We start from the raw sequence: 16,940 nt of genomic DNA on the forward strand, positions 1-16,940 counted from the left end.
GCTGCTTGTTGGAAGACAAATCTTTAAGATCCTGGATACTATACAGATAGCTGGGAACCATCTGGTTTATCACCACACTTTGCTATAGCATCTGTATCTTCATTGATGTCTTCCTGAGGGCAAGTATCTAGTAGGGCCATATCCTAAGAATTGTCCTTAGAATGGGGGTAGAGTTAAGGATGAGCCCAAATTGGCTTTTATCTTTACAGGAGCTGAAAACTAAGTGTCCTCCCAGGGAGGACTGGGTGGGTTCACACTACCAGTCTTTTGGCTAGCCACCAAGCACTTGACCATTTGCACCACAAGGCACCCTGTCTAGATAATACTCATGCCATACAACCATTCCTCCCTCCCACTTTCACTCACTGCCATCAAATCGCTTCTTACTTAGAGCGACCCTCAGGGATCCAGTAGAATGGCCTCATAGGTTCTTCATCTGCAAGGCTGGTGGCTTACAACTGCTGATGTCGTGGTTAGCAGCTGAAGAGTGTAACCCACTATGGCACAGGGCTCCTCCCAATCTTACTGCAAAGGAACATTTTGGAAAAGCCTTTTTATTCACTAGGTAGGATGCTACTTTTAATACTGAGAAATAAACATTTTGAAGCAGCAAATTGATCATTGTATTACTGGACAACATAGCGTTTCAAGGTCTAAAAAATAAATAGCTGAGTGGTTACAAATGTGGACTTTGATGTCAGATTGTCTAGGCTTAAATTCTAGTTCTACTACTCATTGACTGTACAGTCTGGAGTGTTTGCATCTTTGTAACAGGGACTGGATGAAGTAAATAAACTAAGTTAGGCTGTCTTTTTATAGTACAGAGGATTTTAATTTTTCACTCCTATTGTTTTCATCATACAGCTATCCCACTACATCTTAACACAAACTCCAAACTCACTGCCAGTGAGTTGGTTTTGACCCATTCCTACTCTTTAGGACAGTACAGAACTGCCCCTGTGAGTGTCAGAGACGGTAACCATTCTTCCATATGGGAGGAGAAAGCCCACCTTTCTCCTGAGGAGCAGCTGGTGGCTTCGAACTCCTTACTTTGTGGTCAGCAACCCAATAAGTAACTATTACACCAAGACATGTAATAAATGAGATATAGTGAAACCAAATTATTCAGAATGCTTGTGAATATGAATCATTCTGCATTAACTAAATTATCTATAAGGTACCTTTATGGGTTCTAAGAAAACACACACACCCTCACAAAAAAACAAGTGAGATAAAGCTATGTCCTACAACTGTTATATACTACTTCTGAGTCTTCTTTTAAGAGAAACTGGTTGTTTAAAATTTTTTTCTTGATAAATCACTTTTGTAGCAAAAATCAACTTTTATTTTGTTAAACTTTCACAATGCCTTCAAAGCTTAATATAAGAACTCTACCAAGTCTACATCAGACTTTTTATTATGAAATTAATGAAGTTTATGGGTAAATGGTGTGAACTTACATGGGGAAAATTTTCACTTTTATTTTCATTAATCCCTAACTTTATAATTGGCATTTCCCTCAATTATCAATGTTGACCACACACACACAGCATCATTAGCTGTACCTATGTATGCATGTATTAGACACTATGCAATGTGTCTCTGAGTCAGAATCAACTCGGGTACATAACAACAGGTATCATTAATAGAAATTGTGGATACTTTAGATAACATTGCAACTGTTGCTTACTCTGGAAATATCATTTATGATCATCATTATTTCAACATTTGGGTCTAGCTCTCACCACTGGACTGCACTTATTATGTCCACAAGAATACTTATTCCTTATCACAATTTTTTTTAGTAATTTAAAAATTGCATTTCAGAGGTTTTCTTTTTAAAGTATCATGAATTTTGTTATACACTTAAAAAATCTGAGCTGAGATAAAGAAAATCTGATACAACACACAATGGAATATTATTCATCACTGAAAAACAATGAAGAAACCACAAAGCACTTCATGGCATGCATAGACTTGGGAAATATGCTGAGTCAATTACCAAAGGACCACAGTTATAAGGAGACAAAAAAGCAAAACAAAGACTTTCTTACCAAAGCAAACAGATTTTGGAGATTACTGTGGGAGGGCAGGGGGTGAGAGGGAAGAGGATGTAATAGGCTAGAAGGGTTGACAGGCATTAATTTGCGCGGAGATAGTAATTCACAAGAGGAAGAAATCAAAGGGGTGGGGGTTAGGAGAAGGTACTTGGTGGGGGATGGGGTGCTAATAAACTATAGAATACAATATTGATGATTTGACATAAAACTCCAACCTAATTTACACACACACAGTTTAAAAGGAGCCATATTACCCAATTTTAATGTATGAATTCTGATTTAAACAAACTATATAATAAACTGTTAACAGGATAATCTGAACAAGTTAAATAACTCATAATAAGGAATTCTTCCGGTGTGTGAGATGATGGTATTAGAGTTATGTATCAAGTAGAAGACTTTCATATTTTAAAGATATGAACTGAAATATTTATAAATGAAATGTTTGCAATTTGTTTCTAAACGAGTGTGGGGGTTTGGGTGGAAGTATAGAGTCTTAGTGGCATAGGGGGTTTGTGTTGGGGTGTTACCTGTGTTGTTAACTGTGCTCCGAAAGGGAAAGATGAGGCCTTCGATCCCTGTAGTTAGTCTGGGAAACTCTGATGGTACCTTCTCCTACGGGATCACCCTAAGTGGAATCAACTCTATGGCAGGGAGTTGTTTTTTTATTTCATTTTTGAGCTTGGTTAGAGCAGTGGTTCTCAACCTTCCTATGCCATGACCCTAGAGTACAGTTCCTCATGTTGTGGGGACCCCCAACCATAAAATTATTTTCATTCATAACTGTAATTTTGCTGGTTATGAATCAATGTAAATATCTGATACCCAGGTGTATTTTTGTTACAAATTGAACATAAAGCATATTGATTGATCACAAAAACAATATGTACTATATTGTGAAATACTTTCAATTACAAATAAATGAATTTTTGTCTTGAAGCATGGGTAACAGTCTTAATATAACAACAGTAAACTACACTGCTACATTTTGCGACAGTATGCGTAAAAAATCGTCAGTGCGAAGGTTGAGATAGCTTCTTTCTCACCAGTTCAGAAATTCTCGGGGCAGTCTTTGCAAGAGCACATCGAAGATCATCTTCCACAACAAGTCTACTTCTGTATTTAGACTTGATAACCAACAAGCTAGAAAAACCTGTTTCACAAAGATACGTTGTTGGAAATGGAAGGAGGCGCAACACAGTTTCAGACAGAACAGGATATGACTGCAAACACTTGATCCAGAATTTTGTAACTGGCATTGTAGAGCAATCAGTTCTCGCTGCATCACTGTTAATAAGTTCAATGAACTCCTCTTGTGCTGTCTCGGGAACATCTTCAACTTTACTGTGAATGGGCTTCTGGCAAGTGCAAAAGGGGTGTCAGGTAGATTTGGAAAGTACAATGAAATTTCATCTGCAAGCAGGTGCAAGTGTTCTTTCACAGAAATTATCATCATAATCCTTTTGTCTGGTTCAATGTCATGTTCCTCAAAGAACGCAAGTAAGGTAGGCAACATGTAAGTTTTATTTTCATCCAATTTTTTTTTTTTTAGCCAAAGCTGAAGTTTCATTTGGAATGATCGGATCTTTTCAGACAAATTGAGGCATGTTGCATTTGGCCCTTGCAGTGATAAATTTAACTCATTCAAGATGGCAACCAAGTAATCTATTTTCTGCAGTTCATTTTTATTGCTGAAAAGTGCTTCGAAATGCGGTCTTGCTTTCTGATTAAAAAATGTTTTGAATTCATCACGAAACTCAAAAATACGTTTAAAAATTTACCTGTTGACAACCATCTCACTTCAGTGTGAAATAGCAGAGCATCGTTTGGCACATTCAGCTGGTTGCACAGTTGTGAAAACAGTCGACTATTTAAAGTGCTGGCCTATACAAAATTGACAGAACTTATGACGCTTTTCATTACTTTTTGTAACTCTTGTGGCAGCGTTTTCATTGCTAATATTTGTCAATGAATCAGACAGTGAGTTCCGATAACTTTTGGTGACTCATTCAGTACCAAACATTGAAATCCAGATCGACATCTAGCATAGCTGGAGCACCAGCTGTGCAAACACCACAAACCTTTTCCCAAGAGATCTGATGCTTTCAGAAATGAACCGACTGTGTCAAATACATCATATGCAGTAGTTGTCATTTCAAGAGGTTTGCAAAAAAGAAACTCATCTTTAAAGTTGCCATCATTAATATATCTCACATAAACCAGTAACTGGGAACAGTTTGCAACGTCTGTAGATTCATCAAGCTGGATGCTAAATATTGGAAGTGGAGCAGATTTAATTTCCTGGATTACCTGATCAAGAATATCAGCAGACATGTCATCTATTCTTCTGTGGATAGTGTCATTAGATAAGGAAATTGCACTCAATTTTGTAACAAATTCATCTCTGATAACTCGAACAATGTCTTTGGTTGCTGGCAACAGTAAATCCTCAGCAATGAAGTGAGGTTTCATAGCTCTGGCGATTCTAAGAGCTACCAAATATGAAGCTTCAATGGTTGCTACATTTTGTTTGTGGTACTTGCCACCATGGTCAAGTCTGGCTTTCTTGAGTCCACCAGCTTTGCTTCTAAAATAGTTGGTATCCTTGCCAGCAAAGCTCAGATGCTTGCTGTCAAAATGGCGTTTTAGTTTGTAAGGCTTCATAGATTCAGCTGCTAGAACTTCACAACAAATAACACATTGTGGTGTCTCAATTCTTGCTGTAATTATTGAGGTAAAACCATACTGTAAAAAAATCCTCACTATATTTTCTTTGCTTTATGTTCTTCTCTACACAATCCATTGTAATGGGATGGTTTGCTATTAAAAATAATATATAACAATAGCTTTAATAATACAAAAGATGATACATGGCGTAGATCAGTCAAAACAGTTCATTAAGGTTTCCTATGATATACCATTCTCTGTTGTTTTTTTTACATACCTGTTACATCAACCACAGCTGAATATAAAAAGACCGATCAGCATCCAGATTAAGTTCCCATGGTACAGATATATATATTTTTGCACTAGTTTATGATTTTACAGTATATGATTTTACATTTACTCTGTAATTATAATTCATGAAGTGTCATTTTACCTCCAATACTGCTACACAGTAGCTGCTCTCTACGGGTGACTGGTCCGCATAAGTACATTATGGCGCCAATCCTGTCACATAAACGTGTATTGGTATGGGGTGTATGTAATGGGATTGTCACAGTGATGTCATCACACCGGGTACTCCTATGTGGGCATATCTGCATGTGGATGGACCTGCCTGGAGACGGATAGAGGAGCGGTGTCTCGGTTCCTAAGACTATGAGAAATATGTGTTTTTCAATGGTCTTTAGGCGACCTCCCCCCCCCCCACAAAGGAGTCGCGACCCATAGGTTGAGAACCACTGGGTTAGAGTATGGAGGAAATAAGCTTACTAGAGACTTGAAGATTATTAAAATTGGAAGTTAGGTAAATAGGCTTCCTTACCATTGTTATTTATGTATATGTATAAAATATTCCCTAATAAAATATTTATGTATCAAGAAAAATTAATAAAGACATTCTGAGGTCTATGGTTTCAACAGCTTGCCAAAGCAAGTTCTAGTACACACAGAAAGGATTTAGAACTCTGCATTCAAATTTCTGACCGCTGTGTTTTGAGTTCATATTTTTGTTCCCTCCCTATGTCAACAGGAATTTCTCTTGTTGGTGTCCCTGTTTATTGACAGCAAGCCCTTTACTTGTCCTAGTTTGTACCATTAATTTGCTGTAGATAGAATATGTAAGCGTCAAATTTTGGAGGAAAATCTTCAAAGAACTAGGCCTTTTAGAGACATACAGGATTTTCCCTAAAAATCTATGGACTTTTATACATGTTACCAACTCAGAGACCTCTGATCTTTAAGTTGCTACTTTTATATTAAAACACCTTACTGGCTGGCAGTTGCCACTAGTGTGAGATGTTTTATGACACATTTAAATCTATAAAGAGCTGATACAGATAATATGAATCAACCATGTTTATACTTCTTCATTGTTTTAAATCTATCCAGCCATTCTGAATAAGAGCTTCGTGGAACTCTGAACTTGTTAAGAATATCAGTATCCCAATACTAGTTTTCTAGATAAAAAACTTGGGCCTAAAGAAGCCTTTGCCAAGTTCTCTCAGAGCTCTTGTTTCTTAACTTCTGGTTCAGGACAGGTAGATAAGATAGCTGCCATCAAGTGAACTCTAACTCATGGTGTCTTTAGAAACAACATCAAGCAACACTGTTTAGCCCTGCAGCTTCCTCATAATTACTGGAATGTTTCAGGCCATCATTTCAGGTACAAAGCCAATCTTTACCTTCAAAGGTCTTCTTATGGAGGATACACTCCATGTCACCACATATATTCTCCTCAAAGTGATCCCTCCTGATGAGATCCATAGGTTGTCATTACATAGTTTTCAGAAGTAAATTGCCAGGGCCTTTCTTCTTAAGTTTGGGTGTCTGCTGAACCCACAGGTGACACTGCTGGTATTTGAAATACCAGTGGCCTATACAGCTCCAAGGAAAACAATACATCAATTACTACAGTACAACAAACTTGCAGGTGAGCGACGGCTTGTCTCTAATAGTAATGATTTTTCCTAATAGTCACAATACAATTTACATCGACAAAGGTTTAATGCTGTCCTTGCTCTAACGCTGGTTAGATGTATGCTCTTTGAAGTATTCTTGTCTGTATATCTATAATGGAAATAGAATCAAATATACCTACTTCCTATGCAATTTACAGTGAAGTTCTTGGAGGATGACAATGAGTGGATTATTGTTGTTGTTATTTTTGAGCTGAGTTACAGGGTGATACAAAATATTATTCAGTAAGGTATATAAAGAAAAGCCCTAGAGGGGCCAATTTGTATATATACCATCTTGTAACAAGCTTTAGTATAAAAAATCATGGAATTTATTAATATTCTGGGTTAATAACAGGGTATATTTATTCAATAAAGGATGCCTAAGTAAGACATAAATTAGATTTAAATGACATTTTAAATAGAAAAATAAAACACACTACTCCCCAACATGGATACTCCCAGGAGCTCACTCTCCCCAAGCTCTGTCCAGGTGGTATGGAGGAGCACAGGGTTCAGTCCCATAACATACAGTCCTTTTTCACATGTCAGAGATCAAGCTGGGCCTGAGTCTGTGCCTGCATATTCCTACAGCGTCCCATGGACAACGACTGAGGAGACAAACCACGCAGGAAATAGCCCGCCACTACACCCCTCCTGAATCTAGGTTCTATTAAAGAAACAATAAAAACAACAAGATACTACTCTCCTACTTTCTATCTTAAAAAAACATGAAACTCAATTATTATTAATTACATTGATTACAATTTGTGTGACCTTGAGGTAGTAGCTTAATCATTGTGTTTTTTCATGTCCAAAATGAGGCTATTAAATACAATACCTGGTTCATTCAAGTATTCCAGAAATATCACCTATATTTATTATAGGGATCCTTAGTAGCTCAGTGGGTTAAGCACAGGGTTGCTAAGCACAAATTCAATGTTCAAACCCCCCAGTTGCTCTAAGGGAGAAAGACAAGGCCGTCTTCTATACAGATTTAGTTTGGGAAACCCTAAGAAACTGTTCTACGGTCCACGAGGGTTGCTATGAGTAGGAATTGACTTGATGGCACTAGGCTTTATTGTTTTATATTATTAGAGTCCTTGGGTCGTGTAAACAGTTCATGTATTTGCCCCTTATCAAAAGACAAGAGATTCAAGAGCACTCCCAGAAAGGCCTGGTGACCTAGTTTAAAAAATCAGTCATTAAAAACCTTATAGAACTTAGTTCTGCCCTGAAACATATGAGGTCATCTTGAGGTATTTGGCTGGATGGCCATTTTATCTTGGGTTTTGTGTGTTTTGCTGTTGTTAATACACATTTGTTGTTAATACACATTATGGCCAGTTAATATTTGACTAGTTAATAATGCAGTTGCACTGCATTTTCTCTTCTCACCCACATCATGGCATTGGAACCATACAGAAACCTCTAAGAAAGAACAGCTACTGTTAGCTTTAGTGTAGTGTGGAAGCAAACGCTCCGAAGTAACTAGAGGAAGATCGCACAGGGAAGCAACAGGAAAGAAAAACGGGAATTTTCCCTCTACCTCCATGCCTAATCCTGAGCTTCTAAAGTGGCTACAAGGAAAGAGAACGAATGAGAGATTATTCAAAGGAAAAGGTAGATGTATCCAGTACAGTAGGTAACGAACACTTTAGTGTCCCCTAACTGAAAATTTGACCCATAGTACATGAGAACTTTGTTAGGAATGCAGACTTCCTCGGGCTCAACTGCTGGCCTAATAAATCAAGGTTTGCAATTCGAAAAGCCACAGGTGATTTGTATCAACATTAAGCATTTGAGTGTACTGTTTTACTAAATGCTCTACCCTACTGTATGGTCACTTAACCATGTATATATAAGACCATTTATCAGTGATCTGTTAAGTTTTTGTTAGGCAATAATTTCCCAAACAGAAATTCCTTTGCTGTTTTCCTTAATAAAAATTAAGCTTATTTTAAAAACAAGTATATTTTTCCATGAAAGTCTCAAGATTTCAATTTTGATAAGTGGAGTCATTAAAGAATATTTTAAAAACGTTAAGCAAGTTAGGGCTTACCCGACTTGAAATTATCCTAAAAAAAAACACAACCCAATTTACTGCCTTTTAAGGAAGCTTGGTGGCGCTCTGGGTTAGGCGGTGGGCTGCTGACCCAACATGGCTGTTCCGCTCAACCAGTTGTGAGAGAGAGAGAGATATGCAGTCTGGATAAACCCAAAAGTCACTATGAAGCCGCTATATGAAGTCACTATGAATTGGAATCAATCTAAGACAGAGGTCTTGGATTTTGGGGTGTGTACAATCCTATCTCATATCCTGCCCCCTCCAGCCCCCATTATATATTCTTGGAAGAAATACAGCCAGAATACTTAGGACATGTTGTCAGGAAAGACAAGTCCTTGGAGGAGGTTACCTTGATCTGTAAAGTAGCGAGCCAGCCAAAAAACACGGCAGGAGCTTTACAAGGTGAATTAGTAATGTGGCAGCAATGGGCTCCAACATAAGAACAATTATGATGTCGCGGGGCTGGGCAGTGATTTATACTGTTGTACTTAGGCTGGCTAAGTGTCGGAACAAAACCTACCGCGCCTAACAACTTACATATTCCAGTAAATATTGAGGTTTTCTGACTCAAAGCTCCTCCACCTATTTTGACTGGCTTTCGCCACTTTGTGAAATGGTAGCTCAACTCCCGAGTTCTCCAGGAATGGAAGCAGCACCAGGAAGACAGAGTGGCATTAAAGCAGTGAACCTGTTTCCACGTCTAACCTTGGAATAGCCTGCCCACCCCCTGATCGATTCCAAGTTGGGCTAACAGTGGAAGCTGGTCCGTGCGCTTACTGAGTAAGGAATCTCTAGTCCGAAAGGCACTCGATTTGCTCTCACGTGAGAGGGGATAGCGGTCGACCGGGTTCTATTAAAAATACGGGCTCCTAGGATGTGCCTCCACCCACTGGTTAACCGACTCCGACGGACGGCTAATTTCGTTCACCTGCAGCACTCGAAACCTCAAAAGCTCCGGTCTACCTCGACGAAAGGTATCTCGGGCACCTCCCATGGCACATTCCGGAGCGGGCGCGTGAGTGCAGGATGTGTCAGCACGCGCTCTCACCAGGCCGGGGAATTCCATTTCCTCTCCCTCCCTCCAGCACCAGCACGGAGGGGCGGTGCTTCTCCGCAAGCGTCCCGCCCAACTTCGAGCCAGCCTCACTGCTTCTCGCGATAGCTTGCGGTTTGGGGGCGGGCTCTGGTCAGGAAGAGCACACAAAACCGGTCCTAAGTCATTGCAGCGCTACAGTTCCACTAAGCCAGCCACGAGGTTCTCGCGAGATCCGCCGCCTCAATACCAAGTGAGGAAACGGGGATGCTGCTGGGAGGGGCGTAGGGATCCACCGCGCAGCTGCCGCTTCCATTACCTTCCTCCCATGGTCTCCTTCCGGTTCTCGATGCTTCTCTTAGTCTGAGGGTTTCCGCCGCTCGTCTACCCTCCCCCAGCCCATGACCCGCCTCCGGCCCCCGCCCTCCCAGTCCAACCTCTGATCCGTGTAGTAAGGAGGTGCCGTACGGAAAAGGAGAAGGAAAAGGGAGTGGCACAGAGACCCTCGACCCTGGACGTGGGAAGTAAACCGTCCCCCTTCACCCTTAGATTCGTCCTGGGCTCGCGACGGCGGCGTTGGCGGACTGATACGCGGCGGTGAAGAGGCAGGAGGAGGGGGGAGGGGCGGAGCGTGGCAGCTGGCAGTAGTTCCGTCAGAGCGGACATCTTGTGGCTGTGTCGTGCGCGTGAGCCCCGTAGGGCCGGGGAGGCACCAGCTGCCGCGCGGGAGGAGGCCGAGGCCGCAGCTCGAGGGAGGCCCCGGCCCCTCTGTACGCGTGGGTGTGGATGGCCAGGGGAAGGGAAGGGAGGCCGGCCCACTGGCCGCGGGCGAGGGGAAATACGGGCCCTACGGGGGCTGAGTTGACCACCGGCCTGTTGGGTGGGGTGAGGTGAAAAGGCTGGAAGGGTCCGGGCCTCTCCTGCCGCGGGAGGAGAGGGCATGGGCGCGTCCTCGCGCCGGAGCCGGAGCCTTAGGGGCAGCGCGGGCGCGTGGTGGCGGTGGCGGTGGCTGGGCGGGCGGGCGCGCACGGGCGCGCGCTGGAAGGCGGAGTGTACGGTGGCGTCAGGGGCGACTCAGAATAGCCTTAGCTGCGGGGACAGCAACACATACCAAGCCTCTCCCTTTATTTCCTTCCCCTCCCCGGCCGCACCTTTGAGCAGAAAACGAAAGAAGCCGGGCGTCTGTCCGGAGTCTCCTGCTTCCCCCTCCCCCCTTGCCTTTCTCTGCCCTAGTGACGCCGGCATAGCGCCGACTAGGCCCCGGCTCCTCCTTTGCTGGGCTCCGGACCCTGCCCCGCACCCACCCCTTTCTCCTACGCCTCTTCCTCTCCCACCTGGGTCTCTTCCTCTCGAGAGGCCTGGAAGTCAGACCTGTAGCCACCCCAACTCTCCCCGTCACCCTCGCCGCCTCTTGGGGCCGAAGCACGGCATAGAGGCTGTTGGTGGCCTTGCCACCCCACCCACCCCGGATCGCGGCCGTTTTCAGGGACTTGGCTTCATCAGGGTCTCTCCCGGGCCCGTGCGAGTGCTGATCTGCTTCGTTTTTGCAAAAGGCGCCTGTGTCTGGCAGAGCCGGTGTGAGACGAAGAGACAAGCCTTCCCCGCCCGCCGCCCGGATAATCAGAGTTTTGGCTGGACCTCCGAGCGCACACCGAGATAGTGCGGAGCCAGACGAAAAGCACAGACTATGGCGCTGAAACGGATTAATAAGGTAACCCCAGGGCCGGGGAGAACGGTGATGGGGGCGGAGAAATAGGATTCTGAAAATAACTCTTTGGGTCACATTGGTGTACTTTCGGGGGGGACGGGACGGTATTGAATTGGCGAGGTGGGGCACATGCAAGTGTATTTCCATGGTGTCGGTGGAAATGGGGATGGAGGTGGACCGAGAAGCTGCCTGTAAGGCACCTCAATTTTCTGCTGCTTCCAGAAGAGTTCCGGTTGAGGATCGGGATGGCGGGGAGAAGAAGCTTTGGCAGAAGTCATGGCGCTTCCTATTCTTGTGCTTGTGAGCTTGTTTTAGTTGTAAACCCCAGCTTCAAGGCCATCTGGGGCAAGAGCCCAGAAACCTGGCCGAGTCGGATCCGAACGAATGTAGCCAGGAACTCTTCGCTGACGCTGGGCAGGTTACACCGGAGTCGGTAGGGCCGGGAGGAGATGGGGTGACACAATGTTGCCACTTCCTCTGTGTGTTGTAGTTGCTGCTCTTCCTCCGGGGCGGTATGTCCGGGGCACGCAGGAACTGATGCGAGAGCCTGCATAGTTAGCTCCCTTTTACTTTGGCTCTGAAGGGGATGGAGTGGGATAGCTGTTCGGAAAGGCTAGGAGAGGTACCTATTTTTGGCCTCAACCTATTTAATAACATATTTGTATCAGGCCGTTTTATTTTGTTGTCTCTACAAACCCCCTCCCCCATCACCGAATCCGTGCTTTGATAGTAAAATGTCACTCTCAGTTGTGGGGAGAAAAAAAAAAGGCTTTTCGAGTTGGGGACTGAACGGAACCTCCACCTCCGGTGGTTTAGTCTCATTTTCTTGCTCTAACTTCTATCCCGCATTTTAAGATGGCGGCTGCTTTAACTGGTTCAGGCTCTTTCCGGCATCTCCTTTCGTAATAATATGAAATAATAAATCTTTGTTAAGTGGTAACTTTTTACATTGGATTTTATGTTGCTGTAAGAAAGGGCCCCCCTGCCGGGATACTCAAACTCTGACCACCACCCCCTTTTTTTTTCAACTTGTGTACGTAGTGTGTTTGGTTCTTGCACAATCGCAGAGGGTGGAGTATTTACAGCTAATTTGAAAAAAATGCCATGGACTAAATAGAACCTTACTAGAAACTAAGAGGCAAGGGATGTGGGTTTGATAGGTTAGCTGTTTTTTTTTACAAGAGTGTTATATTGAAGGAATAGCAAGAACTTGATTTACTGAAGGGACTTAATTTTCATTTATTAAGTACGATCTGGATGCTTATTATTATTAGCCAGATCTGGCATTATATGGAAGGTGAAGTTTTAGGTCACTCACTCTAATGTAGTGATGCTGAAACCTTGGGATTTTTTAGATAAATCATTGCATAGTCATTATAGATTTCTGTGAATTCTAAACTAATGCTTGGTGTTTTGAGAATCATCTTAAGGAAAGGCAAGGAAGAAAAACTTAGGCTTACTGTACATTCTGATGACCACTCTGTTACCCAGGCCTAACTTCTGAAGCGTTGTTCTATTAAATGATATGAAAGTTCTGGAGGCAGTATAAAATGTAATGTTTAATTCTGTGAATACTGGAGCCAAAATATATAAGTTAGCATTTTAGCTCAACAACTTTAACTTGTTAACTGACTGTCCCCTGTAACTTTTGGGGGGAGTTATAGAATACAGATAGTTGACATAACACTTTCCACGTGGGAAAACAAGTGTTTATGTGGAACATTACTGTACACAATTTTTGCATTTGCCTCTGTTTCGGTTTTCAGCTGTTGTCAGAATCACATGGGGAAGCTCTTTAAAAACACATCCCAGATCCAAACAATTTTAGTGAGTGGACAATGAGGAAAGCAGGATGCTTTTTAGACCCCTTTGTTAAAGAAATAAACCTGATGATTACAGTGGTTAAAGCTCATGACTGGTGACCACTATAAGGTTATAGACCTACCTGCTGATCCATAGGAGAGCTGTGCCGGCTCCTTCCAGAAAGATTATAACCTTGGAGACCCTAGAGGGCAGTTCTACTCTGTCCTGTAGTGCTGCTTCTGAGTTGGAAATGACTTGGTGACAATGCATTTGGTTTGAGTATAAAATAAGTCAAATGGGCATTGATGCCAATGTGATGTTTCTTGTCAAATGCTTATTTTGTTTGAATTCATTCTGTCTGCAGCCTTCAAATTTTAAATACAAATTCCTTGATAATCTCTTGAAATGCTTGTTGGAATAATTACCTGTCTTAAAGTCATTCGTTGAACCAGCCTTTGAATTTGTTTCAGCTGTGTTCTTTTTGTCTAGTTTGAATATTTCTTAGACCCAGCTGCTTTAGGAAACAACCTGTCTTTATTTTGTTTTTCTCCCCCTGCATTATTTGGAAATCGGTGATACATTCTTAAGGGCTTTTAATCAAAAGCTGATTGGTGCTGTTTGGAGGCCATTGACAATTTTGCTACCATTTGCATTTTTAACAAAAATATAGATGAGGGCCTTCAAAATTTTCTCTGGACAAATGATGGAATTTTTCCATGTACTCTTTGACGTCCCTCTTACACTTTTGTATTTAAGGTACAAATACAAAATGCTGTAATGATAATTTAGGAGAACTTTGCAAAGAACTTATGTAATATTAACTGTTAATAATTTTAATGTCAGTGCTGTTTGAAGTATTTCTATTTGCTCATTTAACCTTTCAACGTCAACCTAGGAAGTAGTTAGCACTATTTCGATTTTTGAGATTAGGAAAATGAGGAGCTACACCGAGGCTAAAAACTCATGTCAGAGTTGTAATTAGAAACCAGGCAGTCTGACTGGAATCTTTACTTTCATATTATCCTTTAGGTCCTGGTATTAAAAAATAATTTCTTTTGCATATATAGTTGCTGTCAATAATGAAGTGTTGTATATCAGGTACTATTTCTAATCTCTTTTCTAGTATTAGCTCATTTAACCTTCCAACAACCCTGTGAGCACCTCTGAATCCCATTTTATGTTTAATGAAATAGTGACACAGAGAGGCTAAGTAGAGTTCAACCTCCATGCTTTACTGCTATTTTGAATCATTTCCAGTGCCTTTTTAAAAGTTGAATGGGTGTGGTTTTCATTATTGCTACCTGAAATAAGATTAACCTCCCCTTCCCCGTTTCACATTTAAATACGTAATTGGGATTTAGTCTTGGAACAGGGCTGGGCTGTGGGTTGTGCTGCTAATGGGGGAGATCTTTAGTTTTTTGGACCATGAGTTTCTCCCAGAGGGAGATTGGGCCATTGATTCCAGTTGAAGTTTTGTCTTGGAAACCCATGGAGTAGTTCTGCTTTGTCCTGCATGCACAGTTGAAAGGAGTTGGAGTCCACTCGATGGCCTTGAATTTTATATTGGATCCTTATTCTTCTAGCTAATAGTTTGTAAATTGGTTTAAGTTAACATGTTTGAAAGTAGTTCTAGGATTGTAGGGACACCTTAAGCTGGGTTGGAGGGGACATTTCTCCAAATAGAATGGCTAGACTATTTCAGGTACCTTTGTTTTCAGGTCTTTAAGTAGCTTACTAACTTGTGTATGACAGGACATTAGTCATATGATTACCTCAAATTTTATTTTGAATAATGGTGATTTATTTTGACACATTTTTCTTGCTCATCTGCTATCTAGTACTTAGGAATGTAAAGTTGAATACTTTTGCTAGCACAAGAAAAGATTTATTTTGTAACTCAATTAATCTTTCAAGCTTTCTATATTAATAATAGCTCAAAGATACTGTCATTTGTTGAAAATTCTTCAAAGTGTTTTAACTATAGTGATCCCTTTCTATTAAAAGATTGACCTTCCAACACTGGGGTAAAAACGTTTCCAATAAAATTTTGAACTCAAGTCCTAGATTGGCTTTAGCACTCTTTTGTTCAGTAATATTTTCTATTCACTAATGTTTATATAATAAAAGATGACTATTAATCAGTGAGTTTATATATCAGAATGTTCAGAATTTTTTTTAAAGTGCAGGTACACATAGGTGGTCTTAACAGACTTAATCATTGCTGGGAATAGGCATAATTTTGAAATGTTACCTTTATGAAGCCCATCTTGGGAGCTGGATAAGGCCTACCTGTGTATAAGGTAGTAATTTGATATTTACTTAAGTCCTACCCTTAGGACATTAGTCTAGTCTCAGGGTATTAGAAATCATATAGTGAAACCATTTATTTAAACCAGTTTAGATGAAAATTGATGTCCATGCAGCAGCTTTGCCTGATATTGTTACAGACTGCAATCTGTTTAAATGTTTGCCTGTGCTACACTTAGTCATTGTTAAAAGTGTAACTTATCTTTGATTTTTCTCACAGTTTAAGCACAATTCAACTATATTCTTATACCTGGAAATTTTTGCTCTTGGTGTAGTTTTGCTAACAGCAGTTAATATTTTAAAATTGAATCATGTCAATAATAGCAGGTATATTTAGGCTGTGTTTTATTAGCCATATTCCTTCTTTAAATATTATTTATCCTCAGTTTTATGAGAAGGAAGAAACCCATTGTTTAAAGTATTTTTATACTTGACCCAAACTACAGATTATATTATGTATTTATACCCATGACATTTTATATATAAATTTTGACATTTTATATATTTTTAGGAACCTTCGATTCAACTTTATAGGTAAATTTATTGTATTTGAAAACTTTAATAGGGATCTCTGGTGTGATTAACTATTGTTATTATTTATTTACCAGATGTAATGTTTTGATCTTTTCTCCCACTGAGCTATATTGATGGCTCCCACTCCCCATAGATCAAAACTGATAACCTAAGTTTTTCTATCTGACATTGTTTATTTCAGGTGTTTGCAGAACATTTTATAGTGATCTAAAAAATGTAGTAGTCATTCACACCATTCTTGGTACCTTGCTAATGAATAAGCATACTTAATCTCATAATTATAATTAAACAGGAAGTTAATATTTTGTCCATGATGTAATGAGACAGATGTGTAGTCCCTGTACTGATATTACTGTAAGAAGCTTTCAGAATTTCAAAGTCTTACTAATTCCAAAGTAAAATTGGATTTAAAGTGTGTAAGCTTAGTTTTTTGAAATTGTTAAGGACTATTCTCTTGAAAATAACTACTGGTGCCTATATATTTGTGAGGTGTTTATTGTTTGCATCTTTACTATTTATAGCTACATATTTTAAAAAACAGTGGTGCCAAGTAGTTAACCACTCGGGTACTAAAATATAAAAGTTCTTGGAGCATACTAAGTGGCTCTGGGAGAAAGACCTCTAATGGCTTGTTTTTTTAAAAAGATCACAACCAAAAAAGGGAACACTTTGAGGCAGGTTGATTCTGCAGCCTGGTCACTGAGTAGAATTGACTCACATTACCTAACATGGTGTATAGAAATGTATTAAAGTTCTTAAAAGTTAAAGTATTTTTATAGTAAATCTAAAGTGATCTTTACTGTATATT

At 40.7% G+C, this 16,940-nt stretch overlaps 1 protein-coding gene, 1 long non-coding RNA gene and 1 pseudogene across 6 annotated transcripts in view; 2 read left to right on the forward strand and 1 right to left on the reverse strand.

Annotated features, from left to right (window-relative positions):
* Positions 1-1,895: 1,895 nt before the first annotated feature.
* Positions 1,896-10,045, reverse strand: LOC142442732 (uncharacterized). Of its 2 annotated transcripts, none has more exons than XR_012783461.1 (3): positions 9,525-10,045; positions 6,407-6,606; positions 1,896-4,880 (listed from the first exon to the last, which is right to left on the reverse strand). It is a non-coding gene; the product is annotated as an uncharacterized LOC142442732 (long non-coding RNA). The 2 variants fall into 2 exon arrangements; XR_012783460.1 differs by having other exon boundaries at positions 6,407-6,598; positions 9,676-10,040.
* Positions 7,126-7,320, forward strand: LOC142444041 (small nucleolar RNA SNORA73 family; annotated as a pseudogene).
* UBE2D3 (ubiquitin conjugating enzyme E2 D3) overlaps positions 9,921-16,940 on the forward strand; it is a 33,354-nt gene continuing 26,334 nt past the window's right edge. The window contains exons 1-2 of one of the 4 annotated variants that reach the window (XM_075543979.1): positions 9,921-10,033; positions 11,334-11,491. In XM_075543979.1, coding sequence (XP_075400094.1) covers positions 11,468-11,491 — 24 coding nt within the window. In that variant the 5' untranslated portion in view covers positions 9,921-10,033; positions 11,334-11,467. The other 3 variants (XM_075543980.1, XM_075543978.1, XM_075543977.1) reach the window with 3 other exon arrangements.

Source organism: Tenrec ecaudatus, chromosome 3 (assembly GCF_050624435.1).
Source record: "Tenrec ecaudatus isolate mTenEca1 chromosome 3, mTenEca1.hap1, whole genome shotgun sequence".
Classification (NCBI taxonomy): domain Eukaryota; kingdom Metazoa; phylum Chordata; class Mammalia; order Afrosoricida; family Tenrecidae; genus Tenrec; species Tenrec ecaudatus.